This window comes from Netta rufina, assembly GCF_964035555.1.
Source record: "Netta rufina genome assembly, chromosome: 1".
In the NCBI taxonomy this organism is placed as follows: domain Eukaryota; kingdom Metazoa; phylum Chordata; class Aves; order Anseriformes; family Anatidae; genus Netta; species Netta rufina.
Genome location: NC_140123.1, coordinates 202,461,566 through 202,480,286, shown reverse-complemented (window position 1 = coordinate 202,480,286; position 18,721 = coordinate 202,461,566). Strand labels below are relative to the sequence as shown.

The 18,721-nt window shown below is 44.6% G+C and overlaps 1 protein-coding gene across 1 annotated transcript in view; it reads left to right on the top strand.

The window, feature by feature from the left end:
- Window positions 1-1,440: 1,440 nt before the first annotated feature.
- TAF3 (TATA-box binding protein associated factor 3) overlaps window positions 1,441-18,721 on the top strand; it is a 114,182-nt gene continuing 96,901 nt past the window's right edge. Inside the window, exons 1-2 of the mRNA XM_084292566.1 lie at window positions 1,441-1,706; window positions 11,286-11,528. Coding sequence (XP_084148692.1) covers window positions 1,541-1,706; window positions 11,286-11,528 — 409 coding nt within the window. The 5' untranslated portion in view covers window positions 1,441-1,540. The remainder of the gene's footprint in view (window positions 1,707-11,285; window positions 11,529-18,721) is intronic.

Genomic DNA, 18,721 nt, shown 5'->3' with positions numbered 1-18,721 from the left:
TGGGCAACCTGTTCCAATGCTTTGTCATCCTCACAGCAAAGAAATGCCCTCTCATATTCAGATTGAACCTCATAATCATATTCAGCTAGAACCTCATATTTAGCTTCTTGTATGTAGCTAGGACCTCATACTCAGCCTCTTATATTCAGCCTGGACCTCCTATTTAGCCTCCCATATTCTGCTTCCATCTCATGTTCAGCCAGGACCTCATATTCAGCCTCTCGTATTCAGCTCGGACCCTCATATTTAGCCTCTCGTATTCAGCTGGGACCCTTGTATTTAGGTTGTCGTATTCAGCCTCCACCTCATAGTCAGCCTCCACCTCATCTTCAGCCTCTCACATCCACCTGGGACCTCATATTCAGCCTCTTGTACCCAACACCTCCTCTCACATTCAGCCTCTCATATTCAGCCTCAACCTTGTGTTTAGTCTCTCACACTCATCCTCTTGTACCCAGCTGAGACCTCATATTCAGCCTCTCATCTTCAGCGTCCACCTCATCTTCAGCCACTCACATGCAGCCAGGACCTCATATTCAGTTGGGACCCTCACATTTAGCCTCCCACATTCAGCCTCCACCTCACCCTCAGCCTCTCACACCCACCTGGAACCTCACACTCACCTCTCCCACCCAACACCCCCTCTTACACTCAACCTCTTACACTCAATTCAACCTCTCCCACTCAGCTTAGACCTCACACCCCCTTTCCCCTCCTCAACACCCCCTCCCCACACACCTCCCTTCACCCCTTTCCCCCTTTTTTTCCCCAAAATTTGGAGGAAGTGTGTTCAGCTCTGGTGAGGCCGCACCTCGAGTACTGTGTTCAGTTTTGGGCCCCTTGCTACAAGAAGGACATGGAGGTGCTCGAGAGAGTCCAGAGAAGGGCGACGAAGCTGGTGAGGGGCCTGGAGAACAAGTCCTACGAGGAGCGGCTGAGGGAGCTGGGCTTGTTCAGCCTGTAGAAGAGGAGGCTCAGGGGTGACCTTATTGCTCTTTACAGATACCTTAAAGGAGGCTGTAGAGAGGTGGGGGTTGGCCTGTTCTCCCACGTGCCTGGTGACAGGACAAGGGGGAATGGGCTTAAGTTGAGCCAGGGGAGTTTTAGGTTGGATGTTAGGAAGAACTTCTTTACTGAAAGGGTTGTGAGGCATTGGAACAGGCTGCCCAGGGAAGTGGTGGAGTCACCATCCCTGGAAGTCTTCAAAAGACGTTTAGATGTAGAGCTTAGGGATATGGTTTAGTGGAGGGCTGTTAGCGTTAGGTCAGAGGTTGGACTCGATGATCTTGAGGTCTCTTCCAACCTAGAAATTCTGTGATTCTGTGAAAAATCCCCCCCCAGCCTAACTAATCGAGCCCCCCCCTCCACCCCTTCCCGCTCGATGCGCTCGGCGCTGGAGCGGCGGCGCCTGGCGCGGGGCGGGCGGCGGGGAGAGGCGGCAGCGCCAAGATGGCGGCGGCGGAGGCGGCGGCGGGCCCGGCGTGAGGCGGCCGCGGCCCTCCCGGCCCGGGGAGCCGGGGAGGCAGGCAGGGAGGGCGGCATGTGCGAGACCTACTCGCGGTGGCTGCTCCGGGTGTCGGTGGCGCAGATCTGCCAGGCCCTGGGCTGGGATTCGGTGCAGGTCTCGGCCTGCGACCTCCTCACCGACGTGCTGCAGCGGTACCTGCAGGGGCTGGGCCGGGGCTGCCACCGCTACTGCGAGCTGTGTGAGTGAGGGGACGGCTCGGGGAAAAAGGGGGGAGGGGATTAGGGGGGTGGCGGGGAGGTTTTGGGGGTGATGGGGGAGGTGGAGGTGGGTGTTGGGGCGCTTAGGGGTGGTGATGGGGGGGTTTTGGGGGAGGTGAGGGGGTTTTGGGGGAGATGAGGGGGGTTTTGGGGGAGATGAGAGGGTTTGGGGGGGGAGGTGAGGGGGTTTGGGGGTTGATGAGGGGGTTTGGGGGGTGATGAGGAGCTTTTGGGGGAGGTGAGGGGGTTTGTAGGGTGATGAGGGGTTTTTTGGGGGAGGTGAGGGGGTTTGGAGGGTGATGGGGGGGGTTTGGGGGGAGATGAGGGGGTTTTGGGGGAGGTGAGGGGGGTTTGTGGGGTGATGAGGGGGTTTTGGGGGAGGTGAGGGGGCTTGGGGGGTGGCGAGGGAACTTTCGCAGAGATGAGATGATTTGGGGGGCTAGGGGTGGTGATTGGAGGATCTGAGGGGGTGATGGGGAGGCTTTGGGTAGAGATGAGGGGCTTGGAGTGGTGATTGAGAGGTTTAGGGGGGTAATGAGGGGTTTGGGGGGTTTATGGGAGCAGTGAGAGACTTACATGCTTAATGTAAGGTCTTGGGGGTCTTGAGATAGCAATGGAGGCGTTTGGGGGGCTTGGCGGGGTGATGGGGGGCTTGAGGTAGAGATGGGTGTCTTGAAGTGGTTATGGGGAGATTTGTGAGGCTTGGGGCTGTGATGGGGTGGTGAGAGAGGGGCTCAGGGAGTGATGGAGGGGTGTGGGGGTGTTGGAGTGGTAATGGGGGGTTTGGGGGTGGTGCTGGAGGCAGGAGGCTGGGGAACACTGTGGGGAGAGGGGCTGTGGGAAGGGACAAGGTCAGTGCTGCTCGGATGTGGGCTGGGGGAGCAGGGTCAGGCAAGGTGAGCTCCAGAGGTCCCTGCCCACCTCAGCTGCTCTGTGGTTCCCTGCAGGGAGGTGTTGGGCTGGGACTGGGGGCTGTGTGGAGGAAGGCAGGAGAGTCATAGAGGCATTAGGGTTGGAAAAGACCTCCCAGATCATTTGGTCCAACCAACCCCTACCACCGATGCCACCACCAAACCATGTCCCCATGCACCACGTCCAACCTCTCCTTGAACACCCCCAGGGACGGTGACTCCACCACCTCCCTGGGCAACCCGTCCCAGTGCTTGACTGCTCTTTCTGAGCAGAAATGGCTCCTCATTGCCAACCTGAACCTCCCCTGGCACAACTTGAGGCCATTCCCTCTGATCCTATCACTGGTTACCTGTGAGAAGAGGCTGATCCCCAGCTCCCTAGCTCCCCACATCTTCCTTTCAGGTAGTTGCAGAGAGCAATGAGATCTCCCGAGCCTCCTCTTTTCCAGACTAAACACCCCCAGTGCCCTCAGTAGGGCAGCCCTGGGGACAGTGGAGGTAGGAGCAGTCTTTTGGGGTCACAGGAAAAGTGACTGTGCGTAGGAAGGCTGTGGGGAGTGTTGGTTATGGGGCTAAGAGCAATATGGGGAGCTGTGCTTGTGGGGCCGTGGACATACCTCTATAGAGTGTCATCGAGCTGTGGTGCCTGAGGTGAGGGGTTAATATGTATCAGGGTGGCATGGGGCTGGGGGTGTGTATGTATGGGGTAAGCAGTGGTGCTGAGGGGCCAGGAATGTGTCAGGGGCTATGGGGCCACTGTGTGTGAGCGCAGGGATGCGCCTGAGTGTTTTCTGGGGGGTTGATGGAGCTGTAGGAGAGATGTGGGATGTGCGTTCAGGGGAAGCAATAGGGCTGCACGTGTAAGGGATGGGGGTACGTGTATTGGGGGAGGGAGGGGTGTAATTTTGGTGCCCGTGGTATGGGGTGAGAGCCACCCCACGTGGATGCAGTGGAAGGGGTTTGGCTGCGGAGACTGGCACCAACACTGCTGCTGAGCTGCCATCAGCAGGAGCTGGAGTGAAGGAGTGGGACGGGGTGCCCAGGGCCTTGCTGGATTTGGGGTGAGGCTGTGCAGGGGGGGAATGGGGCCACCAGCCCCATTGCTGGGGCCTGGAAGGGGGAGTCTACGCCAAGAGGGACAAGAGAAAGAAGTGGGGTCTGTGTGAGCACATGGCAGCGGGGACGGATGGGGGATAGGGCAACAAACAGTGCTGCTGGGTCTGGCAGTGGGACAGGGGGTGACATTGTGAGGCCCTAAGGGTTATTTGGGATCCCACAGGGTAAGATTTGAGGGAGGCAGGTGGACCTACAGCATGTGGGGGTGCTGGCGGGTCTGTATCACATGTGGCAGGGGAGAGTGAGGAGATTCCTGGGGTACAGGAACGTGAGGAAGGGGGTGCCAGGATCCTGCTGGGTCTGGGAGAGCATGGGGAGGTGGCTGGGGGTGAGGATGAAACCTTGCTGCCCTATTTGTAGGGCGTAACGTGAGGGGCGGGGGGCTGCCAGTGCTGCTGTTGGGTCTGTGAGGGTTGGAGCGGGGATAAAGCTGGGGGTGCAGGGGCGTTGTTGGCTGCTTGTTCAGAGTGAATTCGGCGCAGAGACCCGCAGGAGAGGAGCAGCCTGGGTCTGGAGGTGCTGCTGCCTGTTCTGAAAAGTTGGATGCGAAGCTGTGTGCAGTGCCTGAGCCCAAACAGGAGCTGCCTGTGAGGACGTTACAGGAGACAGCGCACAGAGCTCAGAGCAGCGGGGCTACGGGGTAAAAAAGGAGCCAGCCTGGGCTCGGTCAGAGCTCCCCCTTGCCCTGGGGTCGGTGTAAATTCCAGGCTGATGCTCTGTTGGCGGATCGGTGCTGGTGGAAGAGGTGAGCTGGGGAGCAGCGTTGCCTCCCAGGCACGGCTGACTCTGCCGCAGGTACTGCAGCTCTTGTAAGCCCGGGAGGAAAGGGTGCAGAGGTGAGGAAAATCCAGCTTTGGCCTTTTGTTGCTTGAGGAATTGGAAATACTCAGTGGGAGACAGTGGAAATAAAACGTCCCCTCTAGCTCTGGGTACCCCCAAAAAGTGGGGAAGGAAAGCTTTTTCCCCCTTGGTGCGTGGAGAATGAAGATGTATCACGTGTATACATAATTTAGTGAGAATGGGAACGTGTTGTTTTCACACCAGTGATACAGTATTTCTTAAACTCTCTTAAAATAATTCCTGTATTTCTTTCTTTAAAAGCTTTGTGACAAGACTTCTTAACGCTCAGCTGATGTCTCACCGCTTCTTCAGCCTCGTTTCCTTTTGCTCCTAAAATAAGTCACCGTACAAACCCAGCTTGGGATGAATGAGCAGGATTTTGCCACGGTTTGGCAGAAGGGGAATTAATTAAATCCCAATTGTAGCATCTTCATTGTCATCGTGTTATCTCGGAGTCAGACTGGTTGGGCTCGAGTTAGCAGGGTTGTCAGCTGGGGGGACGTAATCTTTGTATTCAAACTGGGATGGATTTACCCCGACGTAGCTGCGACCGTGTGGCATTGCTCTGAGAAGCATGGCATCGCTGCTCACGCAGTTTCTCAGCTGCAGAAGAAAGTGATGGCTTTCCCAGCTGTGTTAGATCTTTGTTCCAGCTGTTACATCCCATTAGGAGAGCCGCGTCCAGGATTTTCAGTGCTTTTCTGCTGTTGTTTCTTTGCATTTGCAGTGGCTGCAGTTGACGGGAGCTTCTGGGGCTGTTAATAGAAGGGAAAAGGATTTGCAAAGTGGCCTCGAGGGGTTTGATGCTGCGAAATGCCTCGGAATATCTGTGCTGGGGGCGGAGAGGGTGAACTTACAGGGGAGATAGTAAGGGTTGCCTTTGCATGATGCTGTTTATTTTTGTTGAAAGCTTATAAGAGGAAATTATTCACTATGCTGTGTGCTTCCCATGTATGTCTATACACTAAAACATTTGGAACACGGTGCTGGAATGTGTAATTAAGGCATTGGGCTACCAAACAAGCTGGCATTGTGTGGTTTCTGAGAGCCAGGATGCCCATTTTTGCCCTCGTTTGTTTTAGGGAGAGGTTCCCTGCCGTGTGCTGCTGCTTTTTGCACTCATGGTCCACGGGGGCTTGCCAGAAGCGGCAGCACAGCTGGGGCTTTGACTTAACCCCTGTGATTTCCTTTCAAATGTTGTACTGGGGACACCATCCCATGAAGACAGCCTCGTTTGCTGTGGGTTTAGGAGTTTAGCTAACACAGCTTGGCAGCGGGGCAGTTGGTTGTGGATGTCCAGTCCAAGAGTCCACTTGCCACCGTGTTTGTGTGAGCGATGTTATTGATCGGAGGGATGGGGACAGGAGGCATGATCTCTGCCCCCAAAAGTCTGATTTTCTTCTCTTATGTTGCTTTAAAGAGCAACCAGATTGCTTAGCTTCAGTCACTGAGGACAATGGGGCATGTTGCAGCAGAGGTGTAAAGCTGTATGATATAACAGAACACATTTACCCCTGGTTTTATAAACAGGACAGATTTAGATGGCACTTCTAGTTTTAGGAGCAGATGATAAACTACCTTGGAGGTGTTCTGGATGGAGAAGTGAGTTTTTCACCAGTCTTTCCCTGGGTTTCCCATGCTGAACAAATCCTTGGATATCCTCTCACTTCTTTCTGCTGAAATTTGCAGGAAGCAAAGATTTTGGTTTCATATCACGTGAATATATTTTTTTAAAGACTATTTTTATATGAGCATGAAAGAATTTATAAATAAAATCCCCCTCTATTTTAATACATTAAAATTTTATATTAATAATACAAACGCGTTCATGAAGGCAGGGTGTGATCTGATGAGCACAACCTTGTCTTAGAAGGCAAAATGACAGATCTTGCAAAATGTTTTGCCAGCATAGAGCTGGCTCAAAAACTGCTCTAGTTTTCTGTGAGCTGTCTCCTGCAAAGGAAAACTGAACTTCATTATGGCAAATCTCTGCTTTGGAGAATGCCAAAAGCAGGCTCATATTTCCACTGGAATTAACACAGCGGAGAGGATTGACCTGGCATCAATCAAATTTACCTTGTAGATTTTTTCATTTTTAAAAAAATTATTTCAACCTTCTAAGTATGTAATAACCTAAATCAAATAATAGTAACCTCCACCAAAGCATTAGGTCTTGGTGCTCGATTTCAGTGAGCAGATTCCCTGCTCTGATGTTGAATGTTGTAACCAGTATCTGTCCAGGGCCAGTAACGCTTCTTATAAGTGTACCTCTTTATGTCCTGATAACCTTAAATTTTGATGTTCTCAAGCTAATTAACTTGCTGGCTACAAATGAAGGACAACTTCATTTTTTTTTTGCTTGACATTTATTACCAGGAAAAGGAGCAGACTCCAAGCAGCCATAACAAGAAGATTCTTTTGCCTGCTTGGTAAAATTACATAAATAAGGCTCTTTTTCTCCAGTTAAGTGCACTCAAACAAGGCATGTATACTTACTAAATAATCTGCTGTGTGCTTCTGGCTGTTCCTGTGGATGCAGGATCGAAGTGGTGAGTTGTCTGCCTGAGTTACCCAACCATCGGTGCAGGTACAGCAGGGTTTAATGCGTGGCAGGGCCGTGCGACTTGCTGCAGCACAAGGAGTCCGTGAGGGAGCTGAGGAGCTGTACCTAAATAATCCCCTGCTTAAAAATGAAATAATCTCTCTTTGATACCAGCCATGAGGGTGAACGCTGAGCTATTTATAAGAGGCTGCACGTGTTGCATGGGTAGTGACTCAGGAGTTCTTCTCAATGTATTTATTATAGAGCTGCAGTTTCTCCCTGCTTAAAAAGAAAAAAAAGGCACGAAACCAAAAGCTCTCTGTCCTGCCCTTACTCACTTGTTAATTTTTCACTGACTGGCGTGATCTTTGGGCCTCGAAGGGGGAGGTGATGGGGAGGTGGAGGCAGGACAGAAGTAATCCATCCATCAGCCCTTCCCGAGGCTGAACTGGAGGAAAGCACAGGAGTTTTTCCCCGTGCCAGCCTCAGCTCCAGCAGTTTCTTTGGACACCGTGGATATCTGTTGGCTGGTTTGCAGTGGAGCCGAATTAACTGCAGATTAATTGAATTAACTGCAGGTGACACAGAGCTGTAGGGCTGAGGACTGGAAAACTGCCCGCCTGCCTTGGTTCTGCTGCTTCCCCGCAGTTCCAGTGCTGGTTTGGGATCCACTTCTGCGTGCAGATCCCTCCTCACCTGTTGTTCACTTGTGCATAATTGAGGCTGAGGGTAAGGTGACTGCGTGGCCCTTCCTGCAGCTTCCTGATGTGCTGGTTTGGGGCTGGTTGTTGCAGCTGGATCAGTTTCAGTGTGCAGTTGCCACTTAGGAGGACTGTACAGCCTAAAAGCTTGTGAGAACAATGCTCTCCTAGTTCTCTGTCCTTTGGGTAAGGAGAAGAGTTGTGTCTTGCTGCCTGAAGTATTCCCACCTGCTTGCTTCTCTTTCCAGTCCTAGAGAATGGATATTATTCGAAGCATTGTGATATAGGGAGCAGCATGAGGCTGGCACTGGAAGGCTTCAGCATGTGAATTTTTAAACAAGTATCTGAAGAATATCAAGAGAAGTTCACTATGCTCAGAATTATTTTTTTTTTTGGCATCATTAGCTCACGAAAAAATCCCTAAGACTAAATAAAAGACCAGGAGAGTTACGTGTTTGTCAGCATTCTCTTTCATGTGTCTGGCTTCTGCTATTTCAGTCACTTTTTTTTTTATTGAACCAGACAGACAGTAAAGAGAAATGTTAGACCATTCATAAGTATAAAGGCACAAGTTTGGTTGTTTTTTTTTTTTTTCATGTTTGATGAATCACCTGAAGTTACATTTAATACATTTGTGTGCTGTGTGTATTTCCAGCTGATAAGTGTTTTGAAACCGAAACTTGTTTCTGTTCGCCTTTCTCACTCAGGGTAGTCTCTCTTGAAAAGAAGAGGTGAAATGATCAGCGCTTTCATTCCCGTGACAGTTTTCAGGAAGTTTTGAGCTTTTAATCAGTTTTACAACTTGTCATGACTTCTTTGGGTGGAGATACATAAAAATGAAACTTCTCTATTTGCTTTTTTTTCTTCATTTAAAAAAGAAGGCATTTTTAATCTGTTACCCTCATCTTTTGAGCCTGCTTTTTAATGATACAGTTGTTTAAATATTTTCATGCCTTAAACACTCGTGATAGTTGCTTCTCTGCCCCGTGTTCTTAATAACCACTTGTAGGAAGAAATCCTTTTTAGCATTTATCACTTGCTACTCATGTCAATTTGTTTTTGGAGGTTGAAAAGATCACAAGCAGAACTGGAAAAGGACCTTCTCGTATCACAGCCATAAACTGGACTAACCCTTCACCCTAAGCACGTGGCAGTGCTGGTGGCAAGAGGCCCTTGCTGAACAGAGCTCCCGAAATGCTGTCGTGGAGCCACTGCCATGGGGCAGGTGTTTTGCCTTGTAGTTCTTGCTGCATCCTGCCTTGAATGTGCCCCTAACATCTGGCTGGGGAGCTTATTTAGGAATTTTCCCTGCTTGTGGGCTTGATTTTTCTTCCAAGACAGGGCAGACACAAGCACAGGGTGCACCCATGTCTGTTGGTACACTCTCCAGGTCTAGGTGATACCCCATCTGGGTGTGAGTGCTGAGGCTCGCTGTGGACCATCCCTGTCCTCCTAATCACACAGCCAGGCACTTCAAGAGCATTCAGGGAATAAATGTGCTCTAATTCTGAGCTTGTTGAAAAGTTTCCCCGTGGATTTCATTTTAACTGGCTGTCCAACTTGTACCCGTTAGGTCTCGATGCTTTAGCAAGTGATTCAGGAAGTTTACAGGTATCTGCGTTGTCTGAAGATCACTAAAAGTGACAACACAAATTTTCTTATCCACGTCAACTGAGTTTATTTTTTTTAATAAATAAAAAACTCACCTGTCAAGTGCCCAGTGGCTACAGGGATCTCCAAACTGCCCTGAAGTGGCAATAGCCGTAATTACATTTGTGTGAGATTCCAGATTTCTGTCCCTGAAGTCTGCAGGGGAAATCACTTGTACTAGATATCATAAACACAAAATACGAGATGATTCTTGTTGTGCAGAGTTCACGTTCTGAATACAGACAAAAGAGGTGCTAACTTAACTCTGATCTCCATTTTAGCTGTGGAGAGAATTAAAACACCAGCGACTTGCCCAGAGTCACACAAGAGGCCTGTGTTGTAGAGCTGAGAATCAAAGCCATAATCTGAGTATTACCCTTATCTTCACTGCGAGACTAAGAAGAGAAATTCTAGAAGAAAATTCTTATTTTCTGAATGTATCTGCAGGCATAAGTTGGCTGGGAGCTTGAATTCATCCAGTGAAGTGAGAACCAGCCCTGCTTTGGCTTCCAGATAAATCAAGAGGAGATTAGGTTCAAGGAAGAACAAAAGAGCAGATCACAGATCCCCCCGACCCAGTTCTCCAAGGCTGGGGCTTCAGATCCTGCATTCACAACGGTCATTATGTTCCTGCAGTAAGCACGGGCTGCTTTTCTATAGTGACTCAGAAAACTAAATCCCAGCTTATTATCCTGTAGGAATACAATATCTTTGTAAACCAACTGTATATAACTTCAATAATTCAGAATAATTTTATAAATTTTTTTAAAAAATCATGTTTGAGATCCAAGGCATCTTTATTATTGTGATTACAAGAAGTTAGGATGAGGCTTAAAGTGGTGCCTTAGGTACTGAGGCCAGGTGCCCAGTTCTCCCTCTGGAGGCCTTTGGAGGAATTGCCCTCTGCTCAGAGAAACTGAGGCACTTGGAGGACTTCTGGGCTGTGTAATTTAAATCTTTGACCCTAATTACATGCGTGGAAAAAACTGCTTCCTCTATTGTACTGTTTTGGAGATTGTGTAAAAGAACAGTGTAAGAATTCATTGTGTTTTTCATAAGGAAAAGATTTTTGCTCTAGAGTCTAATTTAAAATGCACCACAGGAAATCAGTCCCTGAAAGTTAGAATAGGATGTTCTCTTCTCATCAGACCACTGCGTGGTATTGCTGTGTTTCATCTGGGAGGTATATCTAACTGGTAGGTAAAGTGACTCATAGTTTATGAAGCTGGTAGATTTCATCTGATGGAAAGATGCTATGCAAAGTATTTTTGTTATCGAGAGATAAATGAGATACCTTCTACTTTGCTACCTATGAACTACATTAGTGCAGCAAAATGGAATTGTTAATTTTCCAGATTGAAAAAAATAATCTTTGTTCTGTTACATGCTGGTAAAGGGGCACTTTTTGCATATTGAGGGTTTATTTTGTTCGTTTCAACGTACATTATGAAATAGAAAACTATTTTGAGTGGTGTTACATGGTGTTAATTGTCTGTTGCCAGGAAAATCTGCCTCTTGCTGCTTCTTCGGTTTACTTGCTGTGTTTGTTGGCGTACAGTTGTTTAAAATGGTAGGGGTTGAAATAAAACACTTTTAAATGGGAGTACAGTCTTAACCCAAAACTTTTTTATAGCCCAATAAACAGTAAACCTGGCAAAACTGAGGGTCGGTAACCTCTGTTACTGGTGGTGAGCAGTGGCAGGTTGTAATCTCTGAGCACAGATCTTCAGGTTAATATTTTTTAACTGGATTTTTGCAAAAACATTCTCTTTTTTTTTTTTTTTTTTTTTTTTGTTACAGATGGCCGCACAGATCCAATTTTGGATGATGTAGGGGATGCCTTCAAACTTATGGGGGTTAACCTGCATGAGCTAGAAGATTACATACACAATATTGAACCTGTGACTTTCGCACACCAAATCCCTTCGTTTCCCGTCAGCAAGAACAATGTCCTACAGTTTCCCCAGCCTGGGAGTAAAGATGCAGAAGAAAGAAAAGAATACATCCCTGACTATATGCCGCCTATTGTCTCCTCTCAAGAAGGTGCGGAATTAATCATTTGCTTTTTAAATTTTATTTCCTGCGTGTTTGCAGATTTGTTTGCATCGTTGAGCTGTTCAAGCTGTGCTGCTGGCTGTAGTCACTAGGAATTACATAGGCAGAGATGACGTTAAAACGTGGTTAAAAAGAGGAAATAGTGCTGTGGCAAAAGCTTGTTTTCCACTGTTAATTTACGTGCCACAGAGATTAACTGGTGTCAAAGTACGCCATGCTAATACACGTTCCTATAATGCATTTAAGTTCTCGGATGGCCATAGAAATTAATGCTTTATAGTAATTCAAATATGTCTCTTACACATACTGTGAGAACTTGCATAATTAGGTAAAGGCAGAAAAGGGAAGGTTGGCAAGACCTGCACAGGGTTCCCAGGTCCTGACAGCTGGTTTTGCTTCTGTTGAATAAATTCAGCAAAAGCCCAACCTTCCAGTTAAAATGAAGTCAGATTTAAAATAAGTAAGAGTTGTTTAGAGGCGCAGTGCTTGCTTTTAATTTTCTTTGCCGATGTTGACTGGTATTTTATCATCACTATTTCAAGTGTTCTCTTTTCCTTTCTTGTATTAAAAGTCCTGCACAGAGGCTAAGGATCACTGTAACAGTGAAACCAACTATAGAAATGTGACAAGCTGCAGTTAACCTAAGAATTTTATCAGCAGCAGTGGAAAAAGCGAAATCTTTTTTTTTTTCCTGTTTTTTTTTTTTTTTTTTTTTAACTACGTGAAACTTGATTGCTAACTATTAAGATAAATGTTTAAGAGCTTTGACCTAGTCCAACTTTCTCTTTGAATAGTGAACATCCTGCATGTGTGCTTTCTGAGGAAATGCATGTAAGTTTGTGGCTCGAGTACAAAAATGCCAGGCAGAAGAACATTCTTTCCTGAAAGAGTATGTAATAAACTGGCACAATTCTCAAAATGTTTGTTTCGTTTAAAGTTTACGTGGGGACAGAATGGATATCGTGCTCTGTTTTGCCTGTTGTTCTTTTTGAAGAGCTTAGGTCTCAAATTTTGAATGCTGAAATACGTGCAAATTTCTGCCCAGTGTAAAGATGAAAACAAATGACATCGCCTTGTTGGTAAGATGCAATGTGTGCCCTGCCACTACAAATGTTGCGTGGGGCAGTTTTTCCATGATTACTAAGCAGTATCTTCAATCTTGCATACGTCACGTTCAGATAGCATTACTAGGTGCTTCAGTTAGTCTAAATGAAATTATTGTTGGGAAACAGCTATCAAAAGTGTAAACGAATGTCAGATAGGGTGGTTTCAGTGTGTGCAGTTGTTCGGAAAAAATGCTCCATTTCCAGTAACAATCGGAGGACTTAATTATGCTGATGAGTGTTTCCGAAGCTCTATGCCTGACTTTCCTGTTTTCTCTCTGTATTCTATGCAATTATTTTATAGATCAATAGCATTTTAATGGCTCTTGCCTCCATACAATGCAGGAAGTAAAAATTCTGTTCAAAGCAGAACTATTTTCTTGAATTGATAAGAAGATACTAAAATCTCCCTGTTGTGGAGTTTGCTAAAAGGATTGTTTTTAAAACCTAACAAAATCTCTTAAACTAGGAAGAGACAGGCACAATGTAAATATATATGTAGAGAGCATTAGTAAGGGAAAAGTATAGAAGATGACTTTGAAAAGTGACTAAGGATTTTAGCTGTACCGTTCTAGCTACTTCTTGATACACGTTAGTCTGATTTTTCAGGAGGTAAACACACACCATTCTGTCACAGCAATCCAGCTTCTTTGAAGTGTAAGAAGTTACCCAGAAGTTCTGCATTTTTTTTTTTTTTATATTTTATTTTATTTGGAAAATTGTACTTCTAAAAGTATGCGAGAAAGATCAAATCCAAAAAAGCTCAAAGCAGTTGTAGACAAGTATCTGGACACAGGGAGAGAGAGATGAGAGGGAGCATTACAGATTCAGTCTGGCTATACATGACATAAAAAGCAAGAGTAAAAATTGAAATGGGGACAGTTGTGCTTTTTTTTTTGTATGTAACTTTTTATACTCTCTCTCTTGCAAGTTAGATCCAGGAGTTAGATTTTAGCACTCCTTATAAATAATGTATGAATCCTTTTAACACCCGAAGCAAGAAGATATCATTTCCAAAGTTGGATGAGAACCAGGAAAACTTCTAATGCCTAAGGCTAGTGTGTCAGAGGACCTATAGACACAACTTCAGGGAAAAGAATACAATTTTTTTTTTAATACAAATTTTAAGCAAGCTTTAAATATAATTGCTGAATGCAGGTTTGTTACTGTTGATGTAAAATACTTACAGTTGAGAACACTTTAATTCTGAATTAAGTGCTTTCTGAGGGTGCTATTTGTAATTTTGTGCCTCATATATTTCTTTTTGGAAGGGGTGAGGTGTATCAAGAATGTCTTATATGCTTTGTTGTATTTTACTCTGAGTAAAATCTGGAAGAAAAGCATACTTTTGCAGGTTAGAGGAATGCTTTGCTTGAACACTGAAGAACTGCAGTAACTGGCTGAATAGTTCACAGATCTTTACAGAAGTAACAAAACCCTATTATTACTAAGATTATGCAATACATAATATTTGTGTTGCTTTGAGTATGCAATAAAGATAATGAGCCCATAACGAGGGCTTCGATCACGTTATGATGTGTAACGTAAATCTTTCAGTCAGTTAAAGCATCTATCAGGAAAATGGCCCATTTGATATGGAAGCCTAGAGCTCAGCTCGTGTTATGAATATTTATTTACTGATATGATGCAGGTATCACTGGTGCTGATATATTTTAGTAATAATGTAGCCACGATGGCCTAAGGGTAGGACCAAAAAAAAAGGTTTATTTGAAGAGGTAATATCATTTAGTTTTATCAGTTGATCCAATTAAAAGTATTATCTCAGTGACAAAGTGACTTCATAGGTAATTCTAGCTAGGTGCTTTAGTAATATAAAGAGTTTTTTAATTGTTTGTTTAAATAAAACCCAGTGTTCAGTATGCACCATGACCAGTAGGTGCTGCTAATCCTCTTCTCAAAAGTCCTCCTGTTCTCTGTGTGTAACTAACTTCTTATTTCCACCTACTCTAGAACTGGCGGTTTTGTGTTCAGCGCATGCAGTCTACCCAGCAGTTTGTGTGATGTCTTAGTTATCATTGCCAAAGACTTGATAAGAGCAAAAAGCCCTGTCCAGCCTGAGCAAAGCCGTTTCCTTCGTGTCTGCTCAATAGTAAGAAATGCTGAAACAGCTCTCTGACTGATTTCTGAACTTGTGGGGGAAGGTGATGACGGCAAATAGGTTTTCGCCATCTCTAATTTGTATCTCTTGGAAGTTTAGTTGTGGCAGAAGTTTTGTTCCAAGAAAGCAGAAAACGTTTTCTTGCTTCAAACTACAAGTGCCTCATTTCAGTAACTTACACTAACTAGATGAACTGGTGCGTGATCCAAATGCTTGCACTGCAAGGATCTGCATATGAAATGACATATTTTAGAAAACAATCTGATCCAGTATTGCCATGGCAAATGTTGTTTTTTAGCAGTATTTCTTACAAAGGACACTGAAGGGATAATTTTATGCCAATGTATCATGATGTTCGCTGTCTGCCGATTTTTAATTAGTCTCCTTTTTGTTTTTTCAGAGTTATTTTAGCACTGTTGTCACTAAAATGTCATGGTAAACTTGTAAGACAGATTATAGAAGGAGAAAAAAATAAATTAGTTGCAAAACATGATGGTCATGCTTTATTTCTCGTGCTTTAATGTGAAGAACATAAGTTTTGCAATAATACATCAACTTCATAGAATTTGTTGATTCCATTTGAAGCAAAACAGTGCTGAGTTAAAACTAGGCCAGCTGAGAAAGCCCAGATACTTTACCACAGCTAATAATAATCAGTATTACATTTATTCTGTGATAGTGTTTAGAGCCCTGGATCCCCGTGCTTTAAGAACATGTATCGTTCTCCATAGCTGAAAAGGAAAGTGTGAATCCTACATGTGCTGTGATAACCTTGATTTTTAGCTTTGTAGGATCAATTTCTATTTGTGCTTGCTGCATTACCACATTTTTAATAATAATAAGATATTTATTTTTTTTTTTTAAATAACAATTTTGTCCTCTGCTTTCATTTTGGTTTTTTGGCTTTGTGAAGTGACTGGTAGTCTTTCCCCGTGTCTCTCGTTGGGAGACTGAAGAAAATGTTGTTTCTGTGCATGTAATATTAATCATAGTCTATCATATTTGCATTAGACCCTAATTCTTCTCTTGCACTAAATCATGTTGAGGTACATCAGAATGATATGAGGGAAAAGTTATGAGAGTCTCTTCTCATTATGAGAGTTTTTAGGGAGTCAGACAGTCACTCCCACCTTGTAGAAGTTCAGCTTCTTTCCCTTAGAGATCATCTGGAAACAAATGCAATTCGCACTGGGTATTAAGTTTTGTGGTCTTCCATTCTTGATAATGTGTGTTCAAGCACTTGGCGTTGTATTTCTGATCGTTGAGTCAGGACTGGTTCTTGGCATGCTGTACAAATTTTGGATTTATTTATAGCCTTTTCTGTCAGAGCATTTTATTTCCCTGGCAGATCAAAGCGTACAATTGTTGATCTCCTTACAGTCCTGCTTTACACCCCCTCCCCCTTTGCCTTCGATGCGATATTGGAACCCGTTACCTGCCAAAGCCTGATGCTTGCAGCCACCTGGAAGCCTGGAAACCCAGCTGTCAAATTGCAGATCTTCTTAGAACATCTCTAGCTTTTCATACGGTGTTGGCTGCTAAAAATCACACTTGAATTGATGACAATGAGTGGGATGAAGTGAGGTTGGTGATCAAAACAACATTTTAGCTTCTTATACCTAGGACCTAGCGGTGCTGGAACTGTAATTGTGTAAAGCATTAAGCATCAGACATAAAGCATTAGTGTCTAGCTCCAGTGGCTGGATATATCAGATTTTAAAACTATCACTGGCCCCTCAGTCTAGCAGTGCTTTTTTTGGCCGTGGTCCAGAACTGAATGTAGCAAGGAGCTCAGACCAGCCTAATTTCAATCTCTGGTTTCCTCAAGGGTTAAACAAAGCCAATGCCTCTCTAAATTATCATGCAGTGGGCTTAAAAAAGAATAGTGGGATATTGATTTTGCCGTTTTGATAACTCCGGTCTCGCCATCACTGTTTTTAAGCCTTTCTGCCTATCCCAAGATCGAGTTGAATCCCACGGACTAACTCTTCTCTATTTTAACAGCTGCACTGATGGTTTAAAAGCAGCAATGATCTTTTCAGCAGAGCTTTCCTAGCATACTTGGCTAAGGAAACCACCACCCATCAGCAAACAGGTATTGTGTAGTCAACTGGTTTGAAGAGTTAACCCCCCTGCTAGCTTGTGAATGCTTTGCTCCTGGCTGCTAACCATGCCCGGTTGCTGAGTGTTTGCAAGCTCCCTTTAGCTGTCTTTGCAGCGAGCGAAGTGTTAGGTGCTGATTGCTTTTGTGTGAGTGAGTCTTCCTCCGTGCATCAGCCTAGCAAGGAAGAAGCAACAGGAGAAACAGACAAAATGAGAAAGGCAGCCAAGCTTGAGATGCAGACAGAAGAAAAGCGTTGGGAAAGAGCCAATAGGAGAGGCAGGTTTCAAAGAAAAAGGAAAATATGAGACAGGAACAAAAAGTATACAGAAAATGTGCCCGGCTTAAATCTTGCCATTAGACAGAAAAATAACTCTTACAGAGAACGCGTGGTGATAAAGCTGTAATTGGGAAGACAGCTGTATCTTTACCTTTTCTTAAGCACTAGTATCATAATCTAAAGCATAATTTCCACTGAAATGCTGCAAGAAAGGATTTAACGAGGAAAATTTAAAGAAAAAAAAAGCTTACAGTGTCAAGCTAAATAGGCTTTCACTGAAGAGCTTCAGTTAATTTGCAGCATTTGGGAAAAAAAAAATCAATGTAATAAGCACCATAGTAAAACTTTAACCATGGCAGAAAACCAATCACATAGCTGGAATTTGTAGAATACATAGACAGAGGCAGACACTATTTTATATTCTGTGGGGGGTTAGTACCTAACTTTCCTTAATCATTCATGTCTTGGAAAAAAAAATCTCTTTTTTTGCAGGAAGGAAAATGGCTGCTGGAAGCGGGGAAGGGAGGAAATGAATTAAGTGTTTGCATTGTTTTTTAAAGAGGAGGGAAATCTTCATCTTAGCTTGTGATGATTTTTCATGGTTTTGCTTTTTTTTTTATACATACACGTTCTGTCCTTGAAAAAAAAATAAAATAAACCGGCCTGAAACCTGGCTATAGCTGTGTAGCAAAATCAGAAAAAATATTTTATTAAGACGCTGACTCCAATTTTTTTTAAAAGGAGTAGCAAGAAGTTAGTAATACTAGCAATAAAAATTCAGCATTGGGAAAATTCATTTTATTTAGTTTCTTCAGCTATCAGAGTTTTACTTGCTGCATATGGCAAATGAAAAGTCATGTTCACTGCTTTTCTTCAAGGGGATATCATCCCTTTAAGGCAGTCTCACAAAGATTGTTCTGTTTTGTGGTTTTTTTTTTGTTGTTGTTTTTTTTTTTTCCAGACCTGTTTAGATAACTTACAAGTTGTTAGTGATTCGTAGGGATTCAAAATAAAAACTGCACAATGCAGAAGTTGCTTCTTAAAAGCTAGCTTTTTGCAGTAAGTGATTTACATTGAATTGGAATAAAAGTCATGGGTTCTTTCAGTGCATTGTGATGTGCAAATTGCAGTTTGGGCTGTAAGAAAACTGAAGGAGAAAACAGAACTTTATGATAAAAGGATTCTGTTGTCTTATGTGTTTTGAACAGAATCACTGTCTTGATTTTCATTTCCCGGCGATCTTTTTGCAGCAAAACTTCTGTCACTTGCCTTGACTTGTCACGTCAGATCAGTTTTTTCCCTTTTCTGACAATGTGTGACTGTGTTTGGAGCCTGCATGGCTTCCTGCACTGTCTACTGCCACTATGCTTGAGGATTTTGTTTCATCTGGATCATCGGACACCTTTGTGCCTTTGAAAGCATGTTTCAAATTAGGTTATCGCCTGATAGCTGCGGTACTGTTCTCGAGCCTTTCAGGCTTTCCCTTACTGTACTGAGCGTTTTCGGTGGCTCTAGGGAAGGGGGTGGGAAATGGAAAGTCTAGCGGCTGCTTAGAGCAGGATAGAAGAGCAACAGGCC